The sequence below is a fragment of the Cucurbita maxima genome, unplaced genomic scaffold (assembly GCF_002738345.1).
Source record: "Cucurbita maxima cultivar Rimu unplaced genomic scaffold, Cmax_1.0 Cma_Scf00001, whole genome shotgun sequence".
Lineage (NCBI taxonomy): Eukaryota > Viridiplantae > Streptophyta > Magnoliopsida > Cucurbitales > Cucurbitaceae > Cucurbita > Cucurbita maxima.
The window spans coordinates 9,643,369-9,666,760 of NW_019272017.1; the positions used below are offsets into that span (position 1 = coordinate 9,643,369).

A 23,392-nucleotide genomic window follows, 5' to 3' on the forward strand; every position below is an offset into this window, starting at 1 on the left:
TTCTAAACGAACTCGGCTACCCATGGAAAATTGCATTTTTGCCCTTTTTTTTTCTTTAGTTTCTTTCGAGTATTAGAGTCTCATTAAAAAATTAACCATTATATAAGTATGGAAGGCTTTCAAATAAACCTACAAATAAAAATGTTAAAGATCGGTTAATCTCATGTGTTAGAGCCGACTGAAGTTCGATGAGATTCTTTGCTTCTTGAATCGCCGTCACCTTTACATATGACTAACTAGCATACTAATTCTTCTTTTCAAATTAGTTCCTTCCCATGTCCCTTTAATGGAGAAGAACACAAACATATTTTATTAAACTTATCTTTGCTTAAAGTACGATATAAATAATTTATAACTATAACATTAAAAACGCGTTCTTTTTCCATATCATTGTCTTACATCACTATCATCAATCTTGTACTGACTTTTAACTACTTTAACCATAAATAATATTCAACAAATTGAAAACAAATTTTTATTTATAACGGACAACACTAATGACACTACTCATAGTGTCCGTCAAATTCGACCTACTCTACTCTTTAAATATCTCTTGAAAATTTAAATAAAAAATTTTCGACTCTTTTAATGGCTTTGTTCTTTTTATATGTTCAAATGTAAATCTGATCTACAAGTTATTATGGGAAAAATATGAATTAAAAATATAATCAAAATTTAAAAAGAGAAATGAAGGGTGGATATTGAAAGGAATAGCATATATAATTTTTTTTTAAAGAAAATTAATTAATATAATAATTAATGTTATATATTTCTTTATTTAATAATAACCAAAATTATTGGACTCAGCCATTTAGAATTTGTTATTCAACTTGCTCTCATTTAAGTGATTTTGAAATTATTATTTTGACTTTTATGGACACATAAAAATACTAATAATATTATTATCATAAAAATATTAATTAATTAATTAATTAATTAAATTAATTTGAGTTTTTAGTTATGAAATTGTAAGCCGTTAAAAATATTTTGAGGGTTTGTTTTGGATGTCTGAAAATAAAATGTTTGAGAATCAAATTAATAGTATTATTTTCAATTATTATTATGTTATATAATTTTAAATAACTAAAGTATTTAATTATTTTATTTTTATTAAACTAATTTTAACCCATTAAAATTTAATTTATTTTTGTTCCGGTAAATTTTAGTTTATTTTGTAATTAAAATAAATAATCTTAATAATTATCCTCACATTGATTTTAATAAAATTATATAAACTTTTACTTATTCTAATAAATTATATTTAATTAGATATAGTTGTGAATCGTATATTGCAATAATTTATTAATAAAACAATAATATGCCTTTAACTCTTAATTAAATTTTTATGCATTAATAAGTATATTATAAATAACATGAATTAAATCTTACCTTTTTTTAGTTTGTTTTGGGTCAATATCAATAATTATTCTCAAATAAATTATTTTAATAAAATTATACCAAAAAAATTAATAGCCCTCATCTATTCTCATTTAATTAGGTAGAAAATGATGACTTCGTTTATTGTCAACGAGAAGTGTCATAAGTTTAATGGTGCCACAAATATTGAGGGGTTAGGCTTAGGGCGATTAGGGTAGTGCACCAAGGTAACTAGTCGCCTAACTTTGAGGATGAGTCGTTGTAGTAAACCTGCCTGGAGAGGGGGGACATAGAGCCAAATGGGGTAACTCAGTAGCTGGCAAGCACAGGAGGTTGCTCTTTCAATCCAGGTAACTATATGTCCTGTGGGAATGATTCACCCGTTAATCTCGCATGGATGACGAGCAATGTTGCACACACCATTTTGTCTCCAATAGCAAGAGAGTTTTAAGAGGTAGCACCCAAACCCATGACATCGGTTTTACACCACTTAAGTAAAGCAAGCTATCTACGTCTAAGTACAAAAAAGTAGTTTATCGTAAATATGAGATTTTTCTCCCAGAAAACGCTAGAAAAGGGTGAACCACCCCCTTCATTCCTAAAGTGGGTTCGGGAATTAAGGCAATCTAGATGTTTAGGTAGCGATAGAGACTAGATCTTAACTTCCTAGAGCCTAGAGTAAAACTCATGGATATCTACTAGGTTAAGGATCCGATGAGAGACTACAAGTAGGTTTCATACTAAGTATTTTATAATCACCCTTTTTTTTAGATGTTTTCAGGCTGCTAGTCAAGGTGGAGGAGTGTTTGAGAGTTGTGTAGTCATAGAAAGAGTCATTATGGAGCGTCAATCCATTTTTATATTTTGGGTCATTACGCAAGGGAACCCACCAAGAAATCGAGTACCCACAAAAAGCGACACACTATGCCTTCCATGTAAAATTTGGAATGATCTAAAAAATATCACTAGTTGAGAACGTTAAACACCCCGCGGGGAGCTAAGCACTTGTTCACTTTCCATAAGAGAGTGGAAGAGACAGTGGAACGCTATATTATATATGTCGAGACCTGGGTTAACCACATAGTGCCCAGGAACACCAGTGTCGACTTTGGAGCCACCCACAATTTCATGACGGTGACCGAAGCAAAACGCTTGAACATCCTTTGGTATTGAGACAGAGGAAAGATGAAAGTCGTCGATTTAGCAGCTTTACCTCTTAGAAGTTCTAAAAAGAACTCCGGTTAAGATGGGAACCTGAAATGAACAAACCGACTTTGTAATAGTCAAGATGGATGACTTCAACATCGTGTTAGGGATGGATTTCCTGCTAGGACATAAAGTTATTTCCAAGCCCCTAGCAAAATGCTTACTAGTAACAGGGTCCAACCAACAATCATTACAAACACCCGTTAACCAAAAGGGCTGAAAATGATGATGACACTATAGTTGGAGAAGGGATCTTAGTCATGATGAACCTATGCTCGTTGTCGGTGTCATAGTTTATAGGAGAGCTTGAGTGAGCTAACTCCAATAGAAACCTCGTGGTCACTATAGAAACACTGTGATGCAAGACAAGAAAGTCGGACAAAATATTTATCTCCACCTAGGCAAATAGATCACGAGATTGATTTTATGTCAGGGGTGAGATCACTTGTCATAGATGTGTGTCATACATCTCAACCTAAAATAGTCGAGTTCCACAAATAGCTAAGTGACTTGTTGAAAGTCCGGTCCATTAAACCCGCAGAGACTCTTGTTAGTGGTTACCCAAATGCTAGGTTGAGACACCAAGCCAACACCTACACTGGTGGGAGAGACAGAGACAAACCTCCGAAGCAACTCATGTTTACTCAAGAAGACCATTCAGACAGATGAAGAGAAGGGTCGATCGGAAGCGTCGACCATGACAATTCCAAAATAGAGAAAGAGTTCTGATCAAGTTGAGGTCAGATTAACTCCGGTTTCAACACAGCAATAACCAATAACTGATCCACAAAATACTATGAACCAATCAGAATCATCCAGAAGACCGAGAAGACATCATATAGGATCTAATTGCTCCTATGGATGTGGACTAGCCCTATTTTCCATGTTAGTAATTTGAAGCGTTACTATCCCAACCAGAAAGACACAAGGCACAATGAGGTGGTACGATCTCATGCCACGAAGAAGAGTTCCACTACCAAGGAAAGTATGAGAGATTCTGATTGAGAAGATGCAAAGAGTTACAAACCAAGAAGTGGTTTTTAACAATTTTTGACAAATTAGAAAAGACTTATCAAGTCAGAGATCAGCTGGAAGCACGTCGAGATACTACATCTTTAAGATGTGAAAAGTCGGTTGACATGAACGTCACCCAATTGAGTGGGGGAGGATGTCATGGTCATGTTTGTCCAAGGCGTGTTGCTTGTGGCTCAGTGTTAGATGTCTGGGTTATACTTGTACAGGACGTGTTGTCCATGATTGCATGCCCATTCCAAACCTCTTTTAGTTGCTTTCATGTATAAGTAGGTATTTATTATTCTTGTTGTGTCAATGGAGTGTATGACTGTTCACCACATGAACTCTCATGGTTTTACTCGATCCCAAAATGCCTCATACCAATAAAGATAATATTGTTTACTTATAAACTCTTGATCTTTAAGTTAAGCAATCAATACGAGACTCCTCTTCCACCAATCTTCAACAGGTAATAGATACGTGAAAGGTTGTTAATTCTCGTCCTAAAACTAATCTAAGCATAAGAATTTGAATTATTTTTTAAAAAATTAAAATGTTCTTCAATCCAAAGAAAAACTCAAAAGTTTTTCGTTAAAAGTTTTTTTTTTTGTTTTATTTCCTTTATTTTTTTTAAAAAAATAATAACAAACAAATAAAAAGGATAAAAAAAAAAAGTAGTAGTTTTTAAAAAACTTGGTAGTGGCTAGTCCGTACATGCCGACTTCTCCTTCGTTCTTAAGAAACTTGTTGTACAGTGTGAAAGAAGAGCTCTGTTGCGTTCCTTAACGAGGCTGCAAAGTGAGGCCTCGGAAAATGACGTCTTCTTTCAATTTCAAGATGTTAAAGCATCGGAAAAGATCATCAATGATATTCTGTGTACCGAAAAGGCGGAAAAAGAAGGCGTAAGTGGACCCATATGGTACTATGGATGCCATTTTTTAAGCTTTCAATGGCTTTTCCAAGTCAATTTTTAGTCTACTTTGTTTTCTTCATCAATGCGTTTGCTCTTATTTCGTCCTCACTTGTTCCGATTGTTTCTGATTCGATTAGAAGAATTCGAAGTGAGCGTTAAGAGGGTGTGAATGTTGATCGAGGTTCATATTTCCCAGTTTCATTGTTTGTGTCTCAATTTGATGCTGAGGGAGTTTGTGACTCAAGATTTTTTCTGAAAATGGAACCAGCTGGCTCTTCAAAGATGATCAATCCTAAGAAAATACGTTTCAATGGTCTCATTGATCAGTTGTTTTCTTGGACTTTGGAAGATATATCATATGATGATTTCTATAAAGACAAGGTTCTATTCTTGTTTTATCTTTTCATCTTCTGAATTCTGATTATTTTTTATTTTCTGGGTTCTTCTCTTTCCCTCATGTCATTAGCTGCCACTCTTTTGCCAGTTCTTTATATTGTTCTTATGATTTTGTAATGGTAACAGTGGATGCTGGACAAACTGAAAATCTAAACTACTTTAAGAATTATGTATAAAATGTTGCATCTTCTTTTACTTATATAGTTATTGAAATGGTTATCAACCATGAAATTTCTTATACACAAATGAAGCACCATCCATTTCCCTTGTCTTATTCCCACTTTTTCTTGAATGGTTGTTTTTTCCCCCTAAATTAGGGACTTGCTTGTTTAAACCATATGATATGAAATTGAGTAGAAGTTCCTTTCTAACATTGTTAAAACTTGGAGGACAAAAGTGAGATTGTGGGATGTGGTACAATGTTCATTAAGTTCCTAAATTCTATGGCTTTTACTTTACTAGTTTATCGACTTCAATATTTAAATACTAGTTTTATGAGATCAATGCATGCATTCACAAGCTGGCTTGAGAGCTAAATTTTCTTTACTTCATTAAACGTGTAAGCTTCGTTAGATGGTGCATGATCTATTACTTGTTACTGCAAATTGAAGTAGCCTTTTCATTCCTGTAAAATCGTTGGTTTCATCTGTTGAAATAAGTCAAATTACCATAGCTGATGGGTGCTTATTTTTTTCTTGAGTTCAAAATTGCAGGTGCAAAATATTCCAGAATCGTTTAACTCAGTGCATCAATATCTTGCGTCTTATCTCTTTCCTTTGTTAGAAGAAACAAGAGCAGAACTGTCTTCAAGTTTGAAGGCAATTCATAGAGCTCCTTTTGCTAAGCTGATCTCTGTTGAGGAACGAAAATCTAGCGGCAAATTGTTACTAAATGTCGACGTTGATACTTGGAGAAATACAACAAACAATAGTAAGAAGGAGCCTTATAGAACATTGCCTGGGGATATCTTTCTCATACTGGATGATAAGCCGGAAAATGTTATGAATTTGCAATGCTCAACAAGGACCTGGGCTTTTGCTTGGGTTCAAAACGTCACTGACAGTGGATGCTCTACTCATCTGAAACTTAATGTATCCAAAAATATCGGTGGTGAACAGGGCATGACAAAAGAATTCTTTATTGTTTTTCTGATGAATGTCACAACCAACGTGAGAATATGGAATTGTTTACACTTTTCTGAAGACTTGAAGATTATCAAGCATGTACTTGGCAAAAATTCAATGGTAAGAACTTTTCCTGAATTAAGATGTTCACCTATTACCTCATTAGCTTCTGATTGGTTTGGGCCCTCGGAGCATGATACTTTTAACCAACAAAAGAATTGGAAGCTCTTGAAATATCTCCAATTGTTATGGGAACTTTTTACATTTATGTGCCTTTTACTAGGTTTTTTCATGTCCTAACTTTCTTTAAACACAATTTTGGGGAAAACGAAACTATTTCAATAAATAGCAATTAATTTGTTCATTTCTGATGTCAGGGTGATGAAATCTGTAACAAATGCTCTTTGTCTAATAATGTTGTCTGTGCTGAAAAATTGGGGGCAAGCTTATCTTCTGTGTTGAATGATTCTCAAAAAGAAGCTGTGCTATGTTGTGTCTGCAAGACACTTTGTGATCATAAACCTTCGGTGGAGCTTATATGGGGTCCACCTGGTACAGGAAAAACTAAAACTATCAGTTTCTTGCTGTGGTCAATTTTGAAAATGAAACAAAGAGTTCTTGCCTGTGCACCAACAAATGTGGCTATTACAGAGTTGACCTCTCGAGTTGTAAAGTTGTTGAGAGAATCATCCAAAGAAGATGGTGTGCTATGCTCTTTGGGAGACGTGCTCATATTTGGGAATAAGGATCGGCTGAAAGTTAGTTCTGAACTCGAAGAAATATATTTAGATCATCGTGTTGGCAAGCTTCTCAAGTGTTTTGGACAATCTGGTTGGAAGTGTCATATTACTTCTCTGATAAAACTTCTTGAAAGTAGCAATTCTGAGTATCACATCTTTTTGGAGTCTAATGTAAACACGAGCAGAAGTGACAAGAAGCAAGGTGATAATGGGGTTGAGGTTTCTTCATTCCTTGGGTTCATAAGGGAAAAATTCAAAACTACCGCTTTGGCAGTCCGTGGTTGTCTTCAAACTTTGATAACACATATTCCCAAACAATTCATCCTGGAGCATAACTTTCAGAATATAGAGATCCTTCTGAACTTGGTAGATTCATTTGGGACGCTCTTATCCCAGGACAATGTAACATCAGAGCAAATGGAGATTCTGTTTTCATGTTCAGAAGTATTTATGCGCTTCCCAGATCATTCAATGGAAGCAACCTTCTTACACTTGAGGAGCCAGTGCCTCTCAATTCTCAGATTTCTTCAGGCTTCTCTGGATCAACTTCAACTTCCAAGTACAGCAAACAAAAAATCTGTGAAACAGTTTTGTTTCCAGAGGGCCTCTCTGATTCTTTGCACTGCTTCCAGTTCATTCCAATTGAAATCCATGAAAATGGACCCAGTTAACTTGTTAATCATTGATGAAGCTGCACAGCTGAAGGAATGTGAATCGATTGTACCATTGCAGCTTCCCGGATTAAAGCATGCTATTCTTATTGGTGATGAGCGCCAATTACCAGCAGTAGTTAGTAGCCAGGTATGCTCAATTGATCGTCTATATTGACATTCCAATATAGTTTGTCATTGAAATCACACATAATATCTAATCTTCTCTTTATTAGGTTTGTGATGCAGCTGGATACGGTAGAAGTCTTTTTGAACGGCTGAGTTTATTAGGACATTCAAAGCATTTGCTCAACACACAATACAGAATGCATCCATCAATAAGCTGCTTTCCAAATTCCAAATTTTACAGTAATCAAATTCTAGATGCTCCTCTTGTCAAGGATAAAGTACACAAGAAGCGTTATATTTCAAGTCCAATGTTTGGTCCGTATACTTTCATAAATGTTTCTGTTGGGAAAGAAGAAGGGGATGATGATGGACACAGCAAGAAGAATACTGTTGAGGTAGCTGTTGTGATCAAAATAATTGAAAAACTTTACAAAGGTATGTTGATACAATTGAGACATCAGGTTTAGCATGCTTGGTAAATTGATTATTTATTAATTTATCTAAAATCACTTTTCAATTTACTCTAATTTACAGAATCCTCTAGATAACAGCTTTCTTAAAAATTTGTCATGTTCTCTAACGAAGTTTTTGAAATTCCAATTCTTTCCATGTCTATGCTTTTTTTCCCAAGTCAAACAAAATAATTTGCCTTTTAAATCATGTAAATTTTAAATAATTAACTTATAATAAATGCAATATTAAATATTAATATAGAATTATCTAAATGATATATCTACTATGGTTATTATAGCAAAATCCTAAGATTCATGGACGTGGATATGTCAGGGACTTCTTTTTATTTATTATTATTTTTTTTTTTTATAGAATCTGTGTACATATTGATATATTAAGAATTCGATATAGACAAAAACATGTAAATTTACTGTAAACACAAAAGATATTTTTGACTAAAAAATTGTTTTTTAGCGTGTTGGATACATGTCTGGAGCCTAGAGTTCGTGCTTCCTAGGAAAAACCACAACAATATTAGTATTGATTTATCAAGCTTTTTTAGGTTTAAAATTGAAATTTAATAAACACTAATTTATCTCATATTACAACTGATTTTTCTAAAAGCACATTTGCCCACAAATATTTTGAAACAACTTCAATCCCAAACTAAGCCATAATCTCCTATGTTTTTAGTGCTATATGCAAGGGTTTTCATCTATAATATTGCTTTATAATTTGTACATTTTCAATTTTAACCAGTTATTCATTTAGGGTGTTACACTACTATTTATATGATCAGAATTGTAAACTAATGATAGGGATGTGGCTTAAGTTCAAGCTCTCATGAATTTGAATATTTCATTCTGAATTGTGGTTCATCCAAAGGCATTGCATTCATGTGTAGGTGAAGTAGATGCAATTTTACTATTTGGTTAAAAGAAAGAAAGAAAGAAAAAAGTGAAATTGTGAGGCCTTGGAAAGTGGTGTGATCCATTGTTAGGCTCAATTACTCTTTTTGCGTGTTCTCTAAGATCTTTTATAATTTTCCAATTTTGTTTGATTAGTTCATATTGTTTTTTTTTTTTTTTTTTTTTTGTACAGTTAGTATGGTCTTTGTCTTAGCTCCTTTTGTTGGATTTTACTTTTATAGTCAAAGGTCACAATAGCAATAATGCCTCTTGTTGATGATGCGAAATTGTTGTGGATATTGTAGTCTTAACGATATTGAAAATTGCACTTGGCATCATTGATACTGAGAAACTGAAAAAAGTGCTTACAACTTGGCTCTTTCCTGAAAGTATCAAATCCAGGAAATCTTCTTAGGGTTTAGGGCTTTTTCTACTTGATGGATTTTTCAAATAAATATATTTCTTAGTTTATTGCTTGCAATTACTACTTAGAATTCTTCTTTATGCTCTTTCGGATAGGTTTTGGATTTTCAGTAGATCCTTTGTTCTAGATGATTTTATTTATTTATTATTATTATTTCATAATTTCTCTTGCTTTCACTCATCAATGATGTGGGTTTCCTTCATACGCAGCATGGAGGAAAGCCAAGACAAGGCTCAACGTTGGTGTAATCTCTTTCTACGCTGCACAAGTTTCAGCAATTCAGAGCAGGCTTGGACATAAATATGAGAAGAGTGATAATTTTACTGTAAAAGTAAAGTCTGTGGACGGTTTCCAAGGTGGTGAAGAGGATGTGATCATATTAACTACTGTCAGATCCAACAGGAGAAACAATATTGGGTTCATCTCCAATTCACAGAGAATCAATGTTGCTTTAACAAGAGCTAGGTATTTTATCCTCCATGTATGTATTGGTAATATTTAATTTCTTTTTACTTGTTACATTTTAGAATCTTTGTTCTTTATAGACACTGTCTGTGGATTGTGGGAGATGCAACAACATTGGGAAATAGTAATTCTGAATGGGAATCTGTAGTTTCCAATGCCAAGGATCGTCAATGTTATTTTAATGCTGAGGAAGACAAAGACTTAGCAGATGCTATAATAGAGGTCAAGAAAGTGCTCCTTGAGCTTGATGATTTACTCAACCAGGATAGTGTACTATTTAAACTTGTTCAGTGGAAGGTATGTTTCTTCTAATGCTCTGTCATTGTTTAAGATAACTTCGTTACTAAATATTGATATGTATGTTCTTTCAAATTCAAATTGATTTTTAATGTGCTTAAACGAAGTTATTTTCTGGTAATCTCAGGTTCTTCTAAGTGATTCTTTTAGGGCATCATTCCAGAAAGTGGTCTCGATCAACCAAAAGAAGTCAATTATTGTTCTTTTGCTAAGGCTTGCCTGTGGCTGGCGCCCAGAAGCTAACAGCGTCTCCAATCCCAAATGTTCTAACATAATAAGTGTTAAAGTTGAAGGTCTGTTCATAGTATACTCATTGGATATTGAGAAGGATTTAAAGTACAAACAAGTTCTAAAGATATGGGATATCAAACCTTTGGCGGATGTAAAAGTACTGGTTGAATGCCTTTCCAACATACATGAGCTGTATACTGATGACTTTCTAAATCTTTGTAAAGCAAAGTCTCATAAAGGGTACATCCTTATCTTTTCATTTTAAATGTGAACAGTGTGAAAAAGATTTTCCATTCAGTTACTTACCAATTGGATGATGTTGGCCGCACATAATTTTCTGTTATATGGCTCCAGGGATCTTGAGCTTCCAATCACATGGGGTGCTTCTCTTGATGTTGTTATCTATAAGGATCACATGAAAGCTGAGCTCGATGCCATTTTAAGTTTGCAAGCTGACAGTGATGACATTAAGAATGGCACTCTGAAAAAGAATTTGCTGCAGATGAAGTTTCAATCTTTATCCTATCTAAAAGCAAAGCACTTGCTTTCAAGACATGCTAGTAAAGAATTGGATCTCCCATGTCAAGTGGAAGATGAACAATTGGAGATAATTCTTTTTCCAACCAGTGCCTTCATAATGGGAAGGCCTGATTCAAGGAAAACTGCAGCTTTGACAATAAAACTGTTCATGAGAGAACGACAGCAGCAGATCCATTCCGGGGGATGTAGTCAGGTAATGAGAGATAATGCAGAAGTAGGTTATCGAAATGATGGTGGTGAGGCATGCAAAAAGATCGATAGGACTGTCCTGCGTCAGCTTTTCATCACAGCCACTCTTAAACAATGCCAAGCTGTAAAGGAGCACCTTTCGTACTTGAAAAGGTTTGTGACAAATTTCTGGTACTTGTCTTAGAGTCATACCTTTCTTGAAAAATGCATTAGAGAAGGAGACTAGATCTTCCCTCTTCTTTGTAGCTAATTCACCACAAAGTACAGTCTCATATTGTTTCATGATCTGTCTCAAATTATGTTTCTGATATTCTAATTTTACCATCACCCAATCATGCTTTATATGTTTAAACCATAATAGAAGGTTTCTTCAATATGCAGAATTTCCAATGGTGGGAACATTTTAGAAGAGAACCAAAAATTTAAAAAAGTTGGCGTGATGGATATGGATGATGCCCAAGATCTCTTGGATGTTCCAAATAGCTTCGATGGTATTCCATTCAGCTCATATCCTCTTGTGATAACATTTCGAAAGTTCTTGATAATGGTTGATAGAACTGTGGGAGATTCATTCTTGATTAGATTCCTGAAACAGTGGAAACTTAGTTGTGGCAAGCCCAGAGATCCATTATCAACTGCTGCCTATAATTTTATAGTATCAAAAGAAGTAACTGTTAAAAAATTTTCTTCATTTTACTGGTCCTATTTTGATGGCTGTCTAACCAACAACCTCGATGCTGTTGTGGTTTTCAATGAAATCATTTCCCAGATAAAAGGTGGATTAGGAGCAAAGGAAACCCCTGATGGTAGACTTAGTAAGCTAGACTATACTCGACTTGCAAAGGGTCGGTCTACATTAAGCAGGAAGCAAAGAGAAAGAATTTATGATATATTTTTAGACTATGAAAGGATGAAAAACGAAAAAGGGGAATATGATTTGGCTGATCTAGTCATTGATCTTCATCATCGGTTGAAATGTTCTCAATATACAGGTGACCAAATGGATTATGTCTACGTGGATGAAGTACAAGCTCTTACTATGATGGAAATTGCTCTTTTGAAATACCTGTGTGGAAATGTCAGTTCAGGCTTTGTTTTTTCAAGTAATACATCTCAAACTATTGCCAAGGGTATTGACTTCAGGTTCCACGACATAAGATTTCTGTTCTACAAGGAATTCATATCAAGAGTAAAAACCGATGAAAAAGACATTGGCGCAGGGTTATTGAAAATCCCTGACATTCTTCATATGAATCAGAATTGTCATACACAACCTAAAATTCTTCAATTAGCTAATAGTGTTACAGATCTTCTTTTTCGTTTCTTTCCTCACTGTATTGATATACTGTGCCCTGAAACAAGTGAAATGAGTTCTGGTAATTTTGAAACTCCAGTTCTTCTTGAGAATGGCAAAGGACAAAATATGATGACACTATTATTTGGAGGGACAGGAAATGTACCTGCAGATACTCGTGAATTTGGAGCAAAACAGGTCATCCTGGTTCGAGATGAGCATGCCAGGGATGGGATCTCTAATCTTGTACGGAATCAAGCAATTGTCCTCACAATTATGGAGTGTCAGTCCTTGGAGTTTCAGGTGAGTATTAGTTCTTATTTTGAATTCTAATAAATTTTCTAATAAGTCACTGTCACTCGGCCATTCTTTTGATTTTTGAATTGATGACATATCTGGCTTCTAAGAGTTGTCTCAAGTTTGGATGATTTATCACCTCAGGCATTTCAAAACTTGAAAACTCAGGTTATAAAATCTACTCTAGATAAGTGTCATAGGTAAGTTCTGTTTTCGCTATAGTCAATCAATTGCACAAGATGAATGGGATCGAGATTGGAGGAACTTTATTAGTTATTGAGACAGTTATCTTTTTTTCAGAATAGAATCTATGTTTTACCAAATTTATCGTTGAACTTTGTGTCACGTTTGTATGTTGAAGTTCTTTTTTTTTTCTCCTTTTCATTTTAGGATGTTCTGGTGTACAATTTTTTCAACTCATCACCTCTGGGACATCAGTGGAGCGTCATATATCAATACATGATCGAGCAAGACATGCTTGAAATGGCTCCCAATTCTCCAAACTTCAATCAACCAGTACATATGGACTTATGTTGGGAATTAAAGTTACTACATATAGCAATTACACGTTCTAGGCAAAGATTATGGATCTATGAAGACAACCAGGAGTTTCCCAATCCGATTGTTGACTATTGGAAAAAACTATGTTATATTCAAGTCAAGACATTGGATTACTCGATCATACAAGCAATGAAGGCCCCAAGTACGAAAGAGGAGTGGAGCTCGCTGGGGCTTGAGGTATGATAAAAATTTCCAGCTTGCATGATAAATAAAGTTGAATTACTGGTTACAAATATCCTCTTGAATATTCTAATAATTATAAATACCCTTCGTATGGAATCTAGGTTTTTGTTATAGAACTCTTGAGGATTGGATCTAATAATCTTGCCAACTAACAACACCCATAATACTCTAATCTAACAATCTCAAAACGAATTTGAAAATCAATTCAAGGAAATTCAAAACTGGATAACCTTTTGGTCTAATATCTTGAGACATGGAAGATCCTTCTTTGTTTGAGATATGAATCACGCCACATGCAAGATTGACCAAATAAGCTTGAATGAGTCTAAGAATGTATCCTAAAATACATAGAATTATAAATAAACGAGCACTTGGCTTCAAGCTTCAAGAAGCAATTTTCATTACATTTTAAATCTAATTTGAAAAGACAACTCATGTGATTGTGAGACAGAGGGTTGGAAGTTGGAAGAAATCGATTAGGAGATACCTTGCACATTTAGAGGTAAAGTAGTTTAGGGATTGGTGAGCTTGCTGAAGGACGCTGCTTTTAACCGGGAGGAAGACAAACTCTTTGAAGGAGGGTTAGAGTCTTTAGCTTCTTCAGTAGAAATTTTATCTTGCTCAATGACAATTGGAAAAGTGATCTCCATGTCATCACTACTAATACTCACCTAGGAATCTTTATTGACTCCACTTCATTCTCGAGGAAATCTGCCTTGTTGATTCCCCTTCTGTTGAATTTATAACTTCTTTTGAAAGATGATTATCAACTAAAGTAGGAGATGAATTGATGGCCAAAGGAAGTGAAATGGCTCGAAAACCTTCTCATTTGGAGCACTATTCCCAGGGATCCTGACCTGATGGTTCCAAATTGAGTGCATTTTTAGTCAGGACTTTTCCATGTATTGTATCAGATGAGGAAGTATTTAAAGAGGCTGAAGACTTTTTCCTAGCATAATAAGAAGTGAGAGTTTTGTGTATAAGCATATTGGATTAATTTATATGAATTTGGAAATACTTTTTTAGTTACGTTGAACTGTCCTTTTTTTATCTACATGGACAAATACATATACTATTGGTTTGTTAGGATGTTGAAATGTTAGCTACACATAGATTCTATCCTCATGTCTGTTGCAAGTTCATCTTTTATGTTAGCTAAAACTTTTCATCTTTTGTGCTTCCTTTTTATATACATTGTGGCAGTTCTTTTGTGAGGGTGTTTATGTGGCAGCATCTCTGTGCTTTGAAAGAGCTGACGACAGACTTAAAAGAGAATGGGCCAGGGCTGCTTCTCTTCGTGCAACTGCTTGCATATTGGATGGTTCAAATCCTCAAATGGCTCGTAATGCCCTTCAGGAAGCTGCTGAAATTTATATTTCTATGGATCGTGCTGAGGTTGCTGCTAAGTGCTTCATTGAGTTAAAAGAATATCAAACAGCAGGTACGTAACTTCAATCTTGTTTAAAGTCTAAGACTGTTCAAGGATCATATTTAGGAATTCAATACGACTAGATGGTAAGGAAGGGATAATATGATGATTAGTAAGATAGTTTGTTTGAGAATATAAAAAATAGAGAGACACAGCACTAGTGGGTTCCTTAACTTGGCCTTATTTTTATATTATTTCCTGTCTCACTCACTTCTGTTGCATAAATATCATTGTTTTTATTTGACCTCTTTTATATCAACAAAAAGTATTATTTTTCTTTTTGTTTTTTTTCTTTTCATTTCTCTTGCTTTTAAGTATATGATGTGTGCCCATCTTGAATGTCTTGTGAATGTCTCAATATTTGATGTAGCTTATATATATTCAAAAAAATGTGGAGAAGCAAAGTTAGAAGATGCTGGTGATTGTTATATGTTGGCTGAATGCTACGAATTAGCGGCTGAGGCATATTCAAGGGGTAGATTCTTCTTAAAGTTCTTGAATGTCTGCACTGTTGCAAATCTTTTTGACATGGGGTTGCAAGTGATCTGCAGCTGGAGGAAACATTGTGATGATGATGATGATCTGATTGAAAAATGTCTAGATTTCAAAGAGATCTGGCATGTGTTTCTGCAGAAAGGCGCCCTGCACTATCATGAACTTCAAGATTTTCGTTCCATTTTAAAATTTTTTGACATCTTCGACTCCATGGATGAAAAATGTTCATTCCTTAGGACTTTAGGTCTCTCTGAGAAAATATTGTTGCTTGAGAAAGACGTAGAAGATGCTACTAGTATCATAATGAAGAAAGAGGGTATTTCACTTGAGATTCATCGTTTAGAGAAGGCTGGAAATTTGAAAGATGCGTCATCGCTCATATTGCAACATGTGCTTTTCAGTTCTTTGTGGGGTTGTTCAAAAAAAGGTTGGCCACTTCAGTTATTTAAGAGAAAGGAGAAACTTCTAACCAGAGCAAAGATATTGGCAATGAATGAGTCAGACAGCTTCTATGATTATGTTACTACTGAAGCCAATATCTTATCAAATCAGCCAAGAACACTGTTCGAGATGGAGCAGAATTGGAGTTCCTCCCACAGGCATGGAAATCTCAGAGGTGAAATTCTGTCTGCTTGGAAAATCCTTGATGCTCATCTTTCTTCCGGCACCTCCAAATACATATGGGAAAATAAAATAGTGACAAATTTAAGAGAACATGTGGAGCAAACAATTTCCCTTAACCGGGTTTCAGTTCAGACACTGGTTTACTTTTGGAACTTCTGGAAAGAAAATGTGATGAGCATATTAGAGTATCTGCAACTTCCTGAAAGCCAAATCAACAGTGATTATGCAAGCTATGAACAATTCTGTCTAGATTACTTGGGTGTAAGGAAGCAGTTAAATTATGGGAACAGTATTTACCATTTAGTTGACCCTGAAGCTGAATGGGCTAGGACAGTATCTTTTGAAGGCAACGAAAATTTTGTTACCATCAATTCTCGAGAGTTTGTTGCAGCTGCACGGAGTTATTGGTTATCAGAAATATCTTCTGTTGGGTTGAAGATTTTATCCAAATTAAAAAATCTCCATATGCTCTCTGTCAATAGCTCTCTCTCATTTTATTTTCAAGCTTTCACTGCCGTTCATCTTTTTCAAATGGCTAAGTTCCTCACAGAAGACGATTATATCAAGTCATCCATTGACTACAAAAACCAGACAACAATTTTTGACTCAGGGTATCTTTCCATCCAGTTTTTAAGACTGCACCAGACTCCAAATGTAGATCTGGCCAATGAGATTGAAGCTGTACATGACGACTCTCAATCTTATCTCGTGAGTTGTGCGCGCCACTTCCATAAAATACAAGATAGCATCACGATGTTAAAGTTTGTCAGGGACTTTTATTCTATGGATTTCAAACGTTCATTCTTGAAGTCTTTCAACTACTTCAATGAACTCTTGTCCCTAGAAATGGAAGCAGGAAACTTTTCAGAGGCGTTGGCTATTGCAGTGTCACAAGGCAACCTTCTTCTTGAAATTGATTTGCTAGAGAAGACAGGAAACTATAAAGAGGCATCCTTGCTTTTTTTCTTATATATATATGCAAACTCATTGTGGACTTCTGGAAGCAAAGGTTGGCCATTAAAGGAGTTCAAGCACAAGCAGAAATTATTAGAGAAAACGATGTCCATTGCAAAACGTGATTCAGAATCATTTTATGACATGATTTCTGTAGAGGCTAATATCTTATCAGAGAAAGTAAGTGGTTTGGATGAGATGGAACAGAGTCTAACTGCTTCTAAGGGCCATAAAAATTTCAGAGGTTTAATTCTTTCTGTTTGGAAGATTTTAGATGCTCATCTTAAACTAGGTGTGTCAAATTACATGTGGGAAAATGTGACAGAAGATGATCTAGAAATGCATTCAAAAGAATCAATCTCCAAAAATCAGGTGTCTTTTGGAACACTGTTTTATTTCTGGAATCTATGGAAGGATAGTGTCAATGCCGTACTTGATCATCTATGCTCTATTGACATTGAAGATGTTCATGGTTACTGTGAGAGTCAACAGGATTTTTGTTTGTTTCACTTTGGTGTAAGGAGGCAATACAGTAATCATGAAACACTGTACTTTTTGCTTAATCCTGATGCTGATTGGGCAACAGAAGTGGTCAATGGATCCCTGCACAGGAATGGTGGCTTAATCGGCCTTGCTGCATGCCAGTTTACATCTGCTGGCTGGAGATATTGGAGTTCAGAAGTGCTTTCGGTTGGAATAAAGGTCTTGGAAAAATTAAAGGCCCTTTATTCATTCTCTGCCACTGCCTCTAATGCCTCTGAATTATGTCAAAGTATGATAGCCATTAATTTCTGTGAAGTTGAGAATTTTCTCAAGAATTCCCAGTTTCTAAAATTTGCAACCGGAACATTGTTGCAAAATTTTACCAGTGTTAGGCTGCAGTTCGTCTTGTGCTGCAAAGATCATCTGGGCCAAGGTAGTTTAGTAGGTAATATTCATGATTTGGAAGATTTGAAGTTTACTTTTTTAAGAAAATGTGCACTTCACTATCATAGGCTTCAAGACACGAGAACTATGATGAAATTTGTTAAAACCTTTCATTCCATGGATTCCCAACGTTTATTTTTGAAATCTGTGGCCTGCTTTGATGAGCTGATATCACTGGAAGTAGTATCAGGAAATTTTATGGAGGCTGCTGTTATTGCAAGGCAGAAAGGGGATCTTCTCCTCGAAGTTGATTTGTTAGAGAAGGCTGGCCAACTTGAAGAAGCTGTGAAACTGATTCTTTTCTATGTTCTAGCCAACTCTCTATGGACAACCCAAAGCAAAGGATGGCCCTTGAAGCAGTTTAAACAAAAGGAGAAACTTCTATCAAAAGCAAAATCAATTGCAAAACTCAATTCTGATATGTTCCACAGAAATGTTTGTTTAGAGACTGATATACTATCTGATGGAATATATAGCTTGTTAGACATAAAACATCACTTGAGCAGTTCCCGGGAAAATAAGAACATCTGTGGTGAGATATTATCAGCTCGACGCATTCTTGATGCTCACCTTTGTTCAAACACGTCCTCATATGACTTGGAAGATGTCGTAGTGAGTGATCCCTTGAGACATGCAGAGAATAAAATCTCTCAGAGCCAGGTTTCCATTGAAACCCTTTCCTACTTTTGGAACCTCTGGAAGGATCATATCTTAGGCGTCATTAAATATCTCGAGTCACTTGGTACCAAGAATGTTGATGACTTCATAATTTATGAGGGGTTCTGTTTGAAATACTTGGGCGTGAGGAAGCAGTTTGACGATCAGAAGAACACTTACCAGTTATTTACTGATGCTGATTGGATGATGCATATTAGCCATCACTCTGTTCAGAGAGATGGAAAGCTGATGAGCATGGATGTTCAACAGTTCGCTCTTGCTGCTAGAAGTTATTGGAACACAGAGTTGCTTTCTATTGGTATGAAAGTTTTGGAATGTTTCAGCAACAGCTACAGGTTCTCTGTCATTCATTCCTTATCTAAATTTCGTCGAAGTTCTATTGCCATTGGTGTCTTTGAGATTGCAAATTTTCTGTTGTCATACAACCTTGCCAAATTGCCTGATGATGACAAGAAGCTGCATGATTATCTTGAATCATATGCTGATCATTTCTTTGATAATGTGTTTGGTCTTTGTTGGACTGAACCAATGACTGAAAATTTGATTACTTTAAGAGAAACTGAGCTTTCTTGTAGTGTCACTGAAGCAGTCATATTGAAAATAATTGGTTCAAAGAGTCAATTATCATATGAACAAATTGGAAAGGTCGTGATGGCACTCTTGGGTTCTGGGAAGCTAACTTCTGGAGTGTATGATAAGATTGCTAGAAAATGCAGTATGAAGTTACAGTGGAAGGCAGTAATTGATGCATTCAATTCACAAACTTCAGAAAGTTCAGTGGCTGGAAAAGTTGTTGAGGCTTCTGGAGAAGGTGGTCTGATCAACCAGTTGCACGAGGCTTTGATGCTTACTTTTGTTAACTGGAAGAAAGAGTTCGATTATATGTCACCTGATTGTTTCTTGTATATAGTCGAGCGTCAATTTATTTTGATATCGATGACTCAAGGATGCTTCTATGCCACTCGATCTTCATTCATTGAGTGGCTTGTCTGCGAGGAGTGGTCTGGCAGACAAGCACAAAGCATGGTGAATACTGAAATATCTTCTGAACACTTGTTTGACTCTATAGCAAAAATGGTTCATGAGCTTCTCTTCAATAACTGTGGTGCAAGGGAATGGATAAAGAGATCCAACATCAACTCAAAAGAATACTATCCCATTTTTCTGTTGCGACTTGTCATCATTATGTGTTTACTTTCTGCCAATTTGGGGAAGTATTATAACATGCTGTATGATTTTATTCGCAAACCTGATATGCATTCACAATTACCTGAAGCCTTCTCTAAGCTCTTTATGCAAAGAAAGAAGCAGAACCTTCATTTCCTGAATTATATGGCAGAAGCAGCTTGGAAGATTAGGAATCCTCTAGTCAAAGTATGTTTTAAAGGTGTATGCAACAAACCTGTAGCTCCAGCAGCCATTTCCCTTAGAATGAAGAAAATTGGCAAGAAGGATGATATATGGAAACTTCTTTTTGCAAAGAACCTCATGGATGATCACAATTGTGGATCTATTTCTCCTTCTGGCAGCAAGAAAGCTGAGCCTATCGATGGTTCAACTCTATTGAACGCTAAAACCTCACAAGTTCTGCATAATGCTAATGAGGATGAAAACAGAGATGCAGTAGAAGTTATGATCAAAACAAACTCGAACACAATTTCTGATTCGATTAAATCAGAAAAACATACTCAGGTGGTAAATCCAAAGAGCAGGAAGTCTAATGCCTTAAAGAAGGTAACATCTTTTATTTGAATGCTATCTTCCGTTTTGTTTTTCCTATTATTTTTGCCTTTAAGCTGTATCTTTTTCTTAAATATTTTTTCAGATGAAGTTGAAGAAAAGAGTTCATTGTATAAATACTTCTGTGCCCAAATCTAGTCAGAAAGGCTCTTTTGACAGAGAGACCGAACTTTTTCGAGTGAAAAGCATACTTGATGAACTGAAGATGTCTCCTGCAGTTCGTATGAGGTGAGTTTCATCTATAGCTCATCATCATCAAGAGAGGCTTATCTGTTAATGAATAAATTTAATTCATCGAGTACACATGGACAGATTTTGAAAAGAAAGTTCATTGGATACATCTTGGAGTTAGATTCACTGTAATGATTAGTACATATATAAGGTAGATTCATTATTTAATATTTAGTACATGAATGACCATGGAGGATGTTCCGAATGGCTTATATAAGAACCTTCATAGTCAAATATGCTCATTTTCCTGTGCATTAGACTAGAATAATAGATGCTCCGAATCTGATACCTGTATTTCATGTTGTTTGCCTGTTATTTTCAGTGATCCTAAACTTGTTACATCTATTGAAAGACTTTCAAGAAAGTTGGAGTGCGGAAAACGAGAGAAAAACACTTGGAACATGGATGGAAATACAAGCCAGAGCGCCAAGCTTTCATCTGCTTCCAGAAGGGAGAGAGCAAGAGAAAGGAAGCGCAAAGAGAGTGACAAGATGAGTGTTGAAAATAAGATGCTGACAGCCAAAGGATCTTCACAAGTGTTTAATTTTCAGCCTAAGATCGAGCTGGAAACAACATCTCATACGAAGACTAAGGATAAGAAGATAATTGCTCAAGGGTCTTCACAATTGTTGCAGTTTCAACCTAAGCTCAAGACGGTGTACAAGGAAACCACATCTCAAAATGGTATGAAAACCGAGGATATGATGAAAGTCGCCCATGTCATGTCACCTGCTGAAGGATCTTCTCCAGGGTTGAAGTTCCAACCTAAGCTCGAGTTGGTTAGGAAGGAACCAACATCCCAAAATGATCCAAAGACCAAAGATAAGATGAAAGTTGCTGAGCACATGTTAACAGCTGAAGGGGCTTCACAAGGCTTGAAGTTTCAACCTAAGCTCGAGTTGGTAAAGAAGGAACCAACATCCCAAAGTGATACAAAGACAAAGCATAAGATGAAAGTGGCCGATAACATGTCAACAGCTAAAGGATCTTCACAAGGATTGCAGTTTCAACCAAAGAATGAGGCAGTGTGCAAGGAGAAAGCATCACAAAACAATTCGAAGACGGGGGATAAGATGAAAGTTGCATATGTCCATGGCATGTCAACAGCTAAAGGCTCTTCAAACAAGTTACAATTTAAGCCAAAGGTTGTGTCTGCCAAAAAGGAAATTGCAACCCAGAATGATGTGAAGACTGAGGACACGAAGAACGTTGTCAACAAAGCAGAGTCCGGACAAAAGTTGAAAGGCAAGCAGAATCTCAAATATGTACAAAAAGAAACAACAAGCTTGAGTGATTCGAAGGTGAAGGAGGATAAGATGAAATTCTTCAATAACTTGTAAGAAGCTAAAGAGTCATCACAGCCGTTGCAACTTGAACAGAAAAAGTTAAAACAAAGGGATATCAAAGCTGAGAAGGGTAAATAGAGTGGCAAGATCACAAGTCCATAGCCAAAGCACACTGAGACTAACAGAAAATGGTATGAAATTTGAACATTGAAGAGCCCTTAAAAGACGAGTCTTTTCAAGTGCACAATCTTACAAAACTACAAGTCAAGTCTTAGCAAGGAAGATTTTGGGCTCCAACGACAATCGGTACTTATTCTTATTCCGTTTCTTATTCTTGTATATATATACACCCGGGTACATGTGTGAGAACTTTGATTCTATAATATATATAATGCATATAGATCAAATGGCTTTGATATTGGCGAAGTAAACTCTTTACTATTGGTGTAGGGGGTTATAGTGTATGAAAGCTATCTGTCTGTGGTTGTCGCTAATTGAATTTCCCCTTCTTTAAACATTCAATCATTGGTACAGCAAAAGAGTTTGAAAATTTGAATAATCTTCTTGTGGAAAGAGGCCAAGACCAAATTCAACCACCGATTTCTGCATACGTACAGGTAGGAGATGTCACGTTTGTAATTTAAATTATATGAAAATATACTAAAAGACATTTTAGTGAAATCATGCTCGAGAGTACTCATTTAAAGGAATTGTGGAAGACATGTAATTTAACCAAATAGTTCAATAGTAAGAAAATTTTCAAGCTAAGGCTCCCTGGCATAAATTAGGATTATTCTAACAAAGTTTAAACAAATAAATAAATGCAAATACGGAAATGTAAAAACATAAAACTGTTCGAGTTGTTCCGTGGCTGATTTCTCTTACCTTGTCGTTACTTTCATGCTTTGGTTTTGCCCTTACCCGAAGATCATTTTAAAAACATGGTGAGTATTAGAAATACTCATTATGACACTCCCCAAGGGTTAGATATGCAAACAAACCATTATACAGTAGTTCAATCAAGATTGAGGGACTCTAATGATTGATTACTCGAAATCCACAACTTGTAATCTATACTCGAAACACACCACTTGTAATCTACTCAAGAAAAATAATTTTCAGCAATCGTTCTTTAGAGACCATTAATGACTGGTTATTCGATACACACAATGTGCCACCGTTACCACAAAAATAATTAACAGCAATTACCCTATGTGATCATTAATGATTGGCTATCCAATACAGACAACATGCATCTCTTACCCGAGTCATTGAATTAAAAAATTATGTGCAAAAATAAATATTTTTCATGACCAATAAAGCACGATAACAATTAAAAATTAAAAAAACAAAATGGTTTTAGTTTCAATAGGTGGGAGACTTTGCTTCAGAAATTTCTACTTATTGGTCTAGGTGCCGAGGACCACCTACATTTGAACACATAACAAAGATACCTTAAAGTCGTAGGGCTTTATTACTCACCGTCCTCTTGTGTAGCGATTGGTTCTAATTTCATCTTTCTCCCAAAGTAAAGTAATGAGTTCTCCCGTCAACTTCCCACTTAACTGAAGTGTTTTTGTGTTTTCTCCTTTTGAATGATAATGCTAGCGATACAAGACAACAACCGTAGCAACGGT

General features: G+C 35.6%; 1 protein-coding gene and 1 long non-coding RNA gene across 4 annotated transcripts in view; both read left to right on the forward strand.

The window, feature by feature from the left end:
* Positions 1-23,392, forward strand: part of LOC111493399 — a 631,558-nt gene that overhangs the window by 313,393 nt on the left and 294,773 nt on the right. The window lies entirely within an intron of this gene.
* On the forward strand, positions 4,362-22,198 carry LOC111492119. 2 transcript variants are annotated; one of them, XM_023141350.1, is made up of 14 exons: positions 4,362-4,527; positions 5,620-6,150; positions 6,408-7,571; positions 7,657-7,984; positions 9,544-9,799; positions 9,880-10,096; positions 10,224-10,567; positions 10,682-11,209; positions 11,438-12,653; positions 13,038-13,385; positions 14,595-14,832; positions 15,191-20,232; positions 20,324-20,466; positions 20,792-22,198. In XM_023141350.1, exons 1-14 carry the CDS (start codon positions 4,522-4,524, stop codon positions 21,807-21,809), a joined length of 11,379 nt encoding a protein of 3,792 aa, XP_022997118.1. In that variant the 5' UTR covers positions 4,362-4,521; the 3' UTR covers positions 21,810-22,198. The 2 variants fall into 2 exon arrangements, with proteins under 2 accessions (XP_022997118.1, XP_022997108.1); XM_023141340.1 differs by lacking the exon at positions 4,362-4,527 and adding an exon at positions 4,546-4,891.

Bases quoted from the DNA above. Each gene is read 5' to 3' on its own strand.
- LOC111492119 (XM_023141340.1), top strand. From the start codon at position 4,769: ATGGAACCAGCTGGCTCTTCAAAGATGATCAATCCTAAGAAAATACGT. The intron at 11,210-11,437 runs GTTTGTGACAAA...TTCAATATGCAG, and splicing joins CACCTTTCGTACTTGAAAAG to AATTTCCAATGGTGGGAACA. The intron at 13,386-14,594 runs GTATGATAAAAA...ACATTGTGGCAG, and splicing joins GGAGCTCGCTGGGGCTTGAG to TTCTTTTGTGAGGGTGTTTA.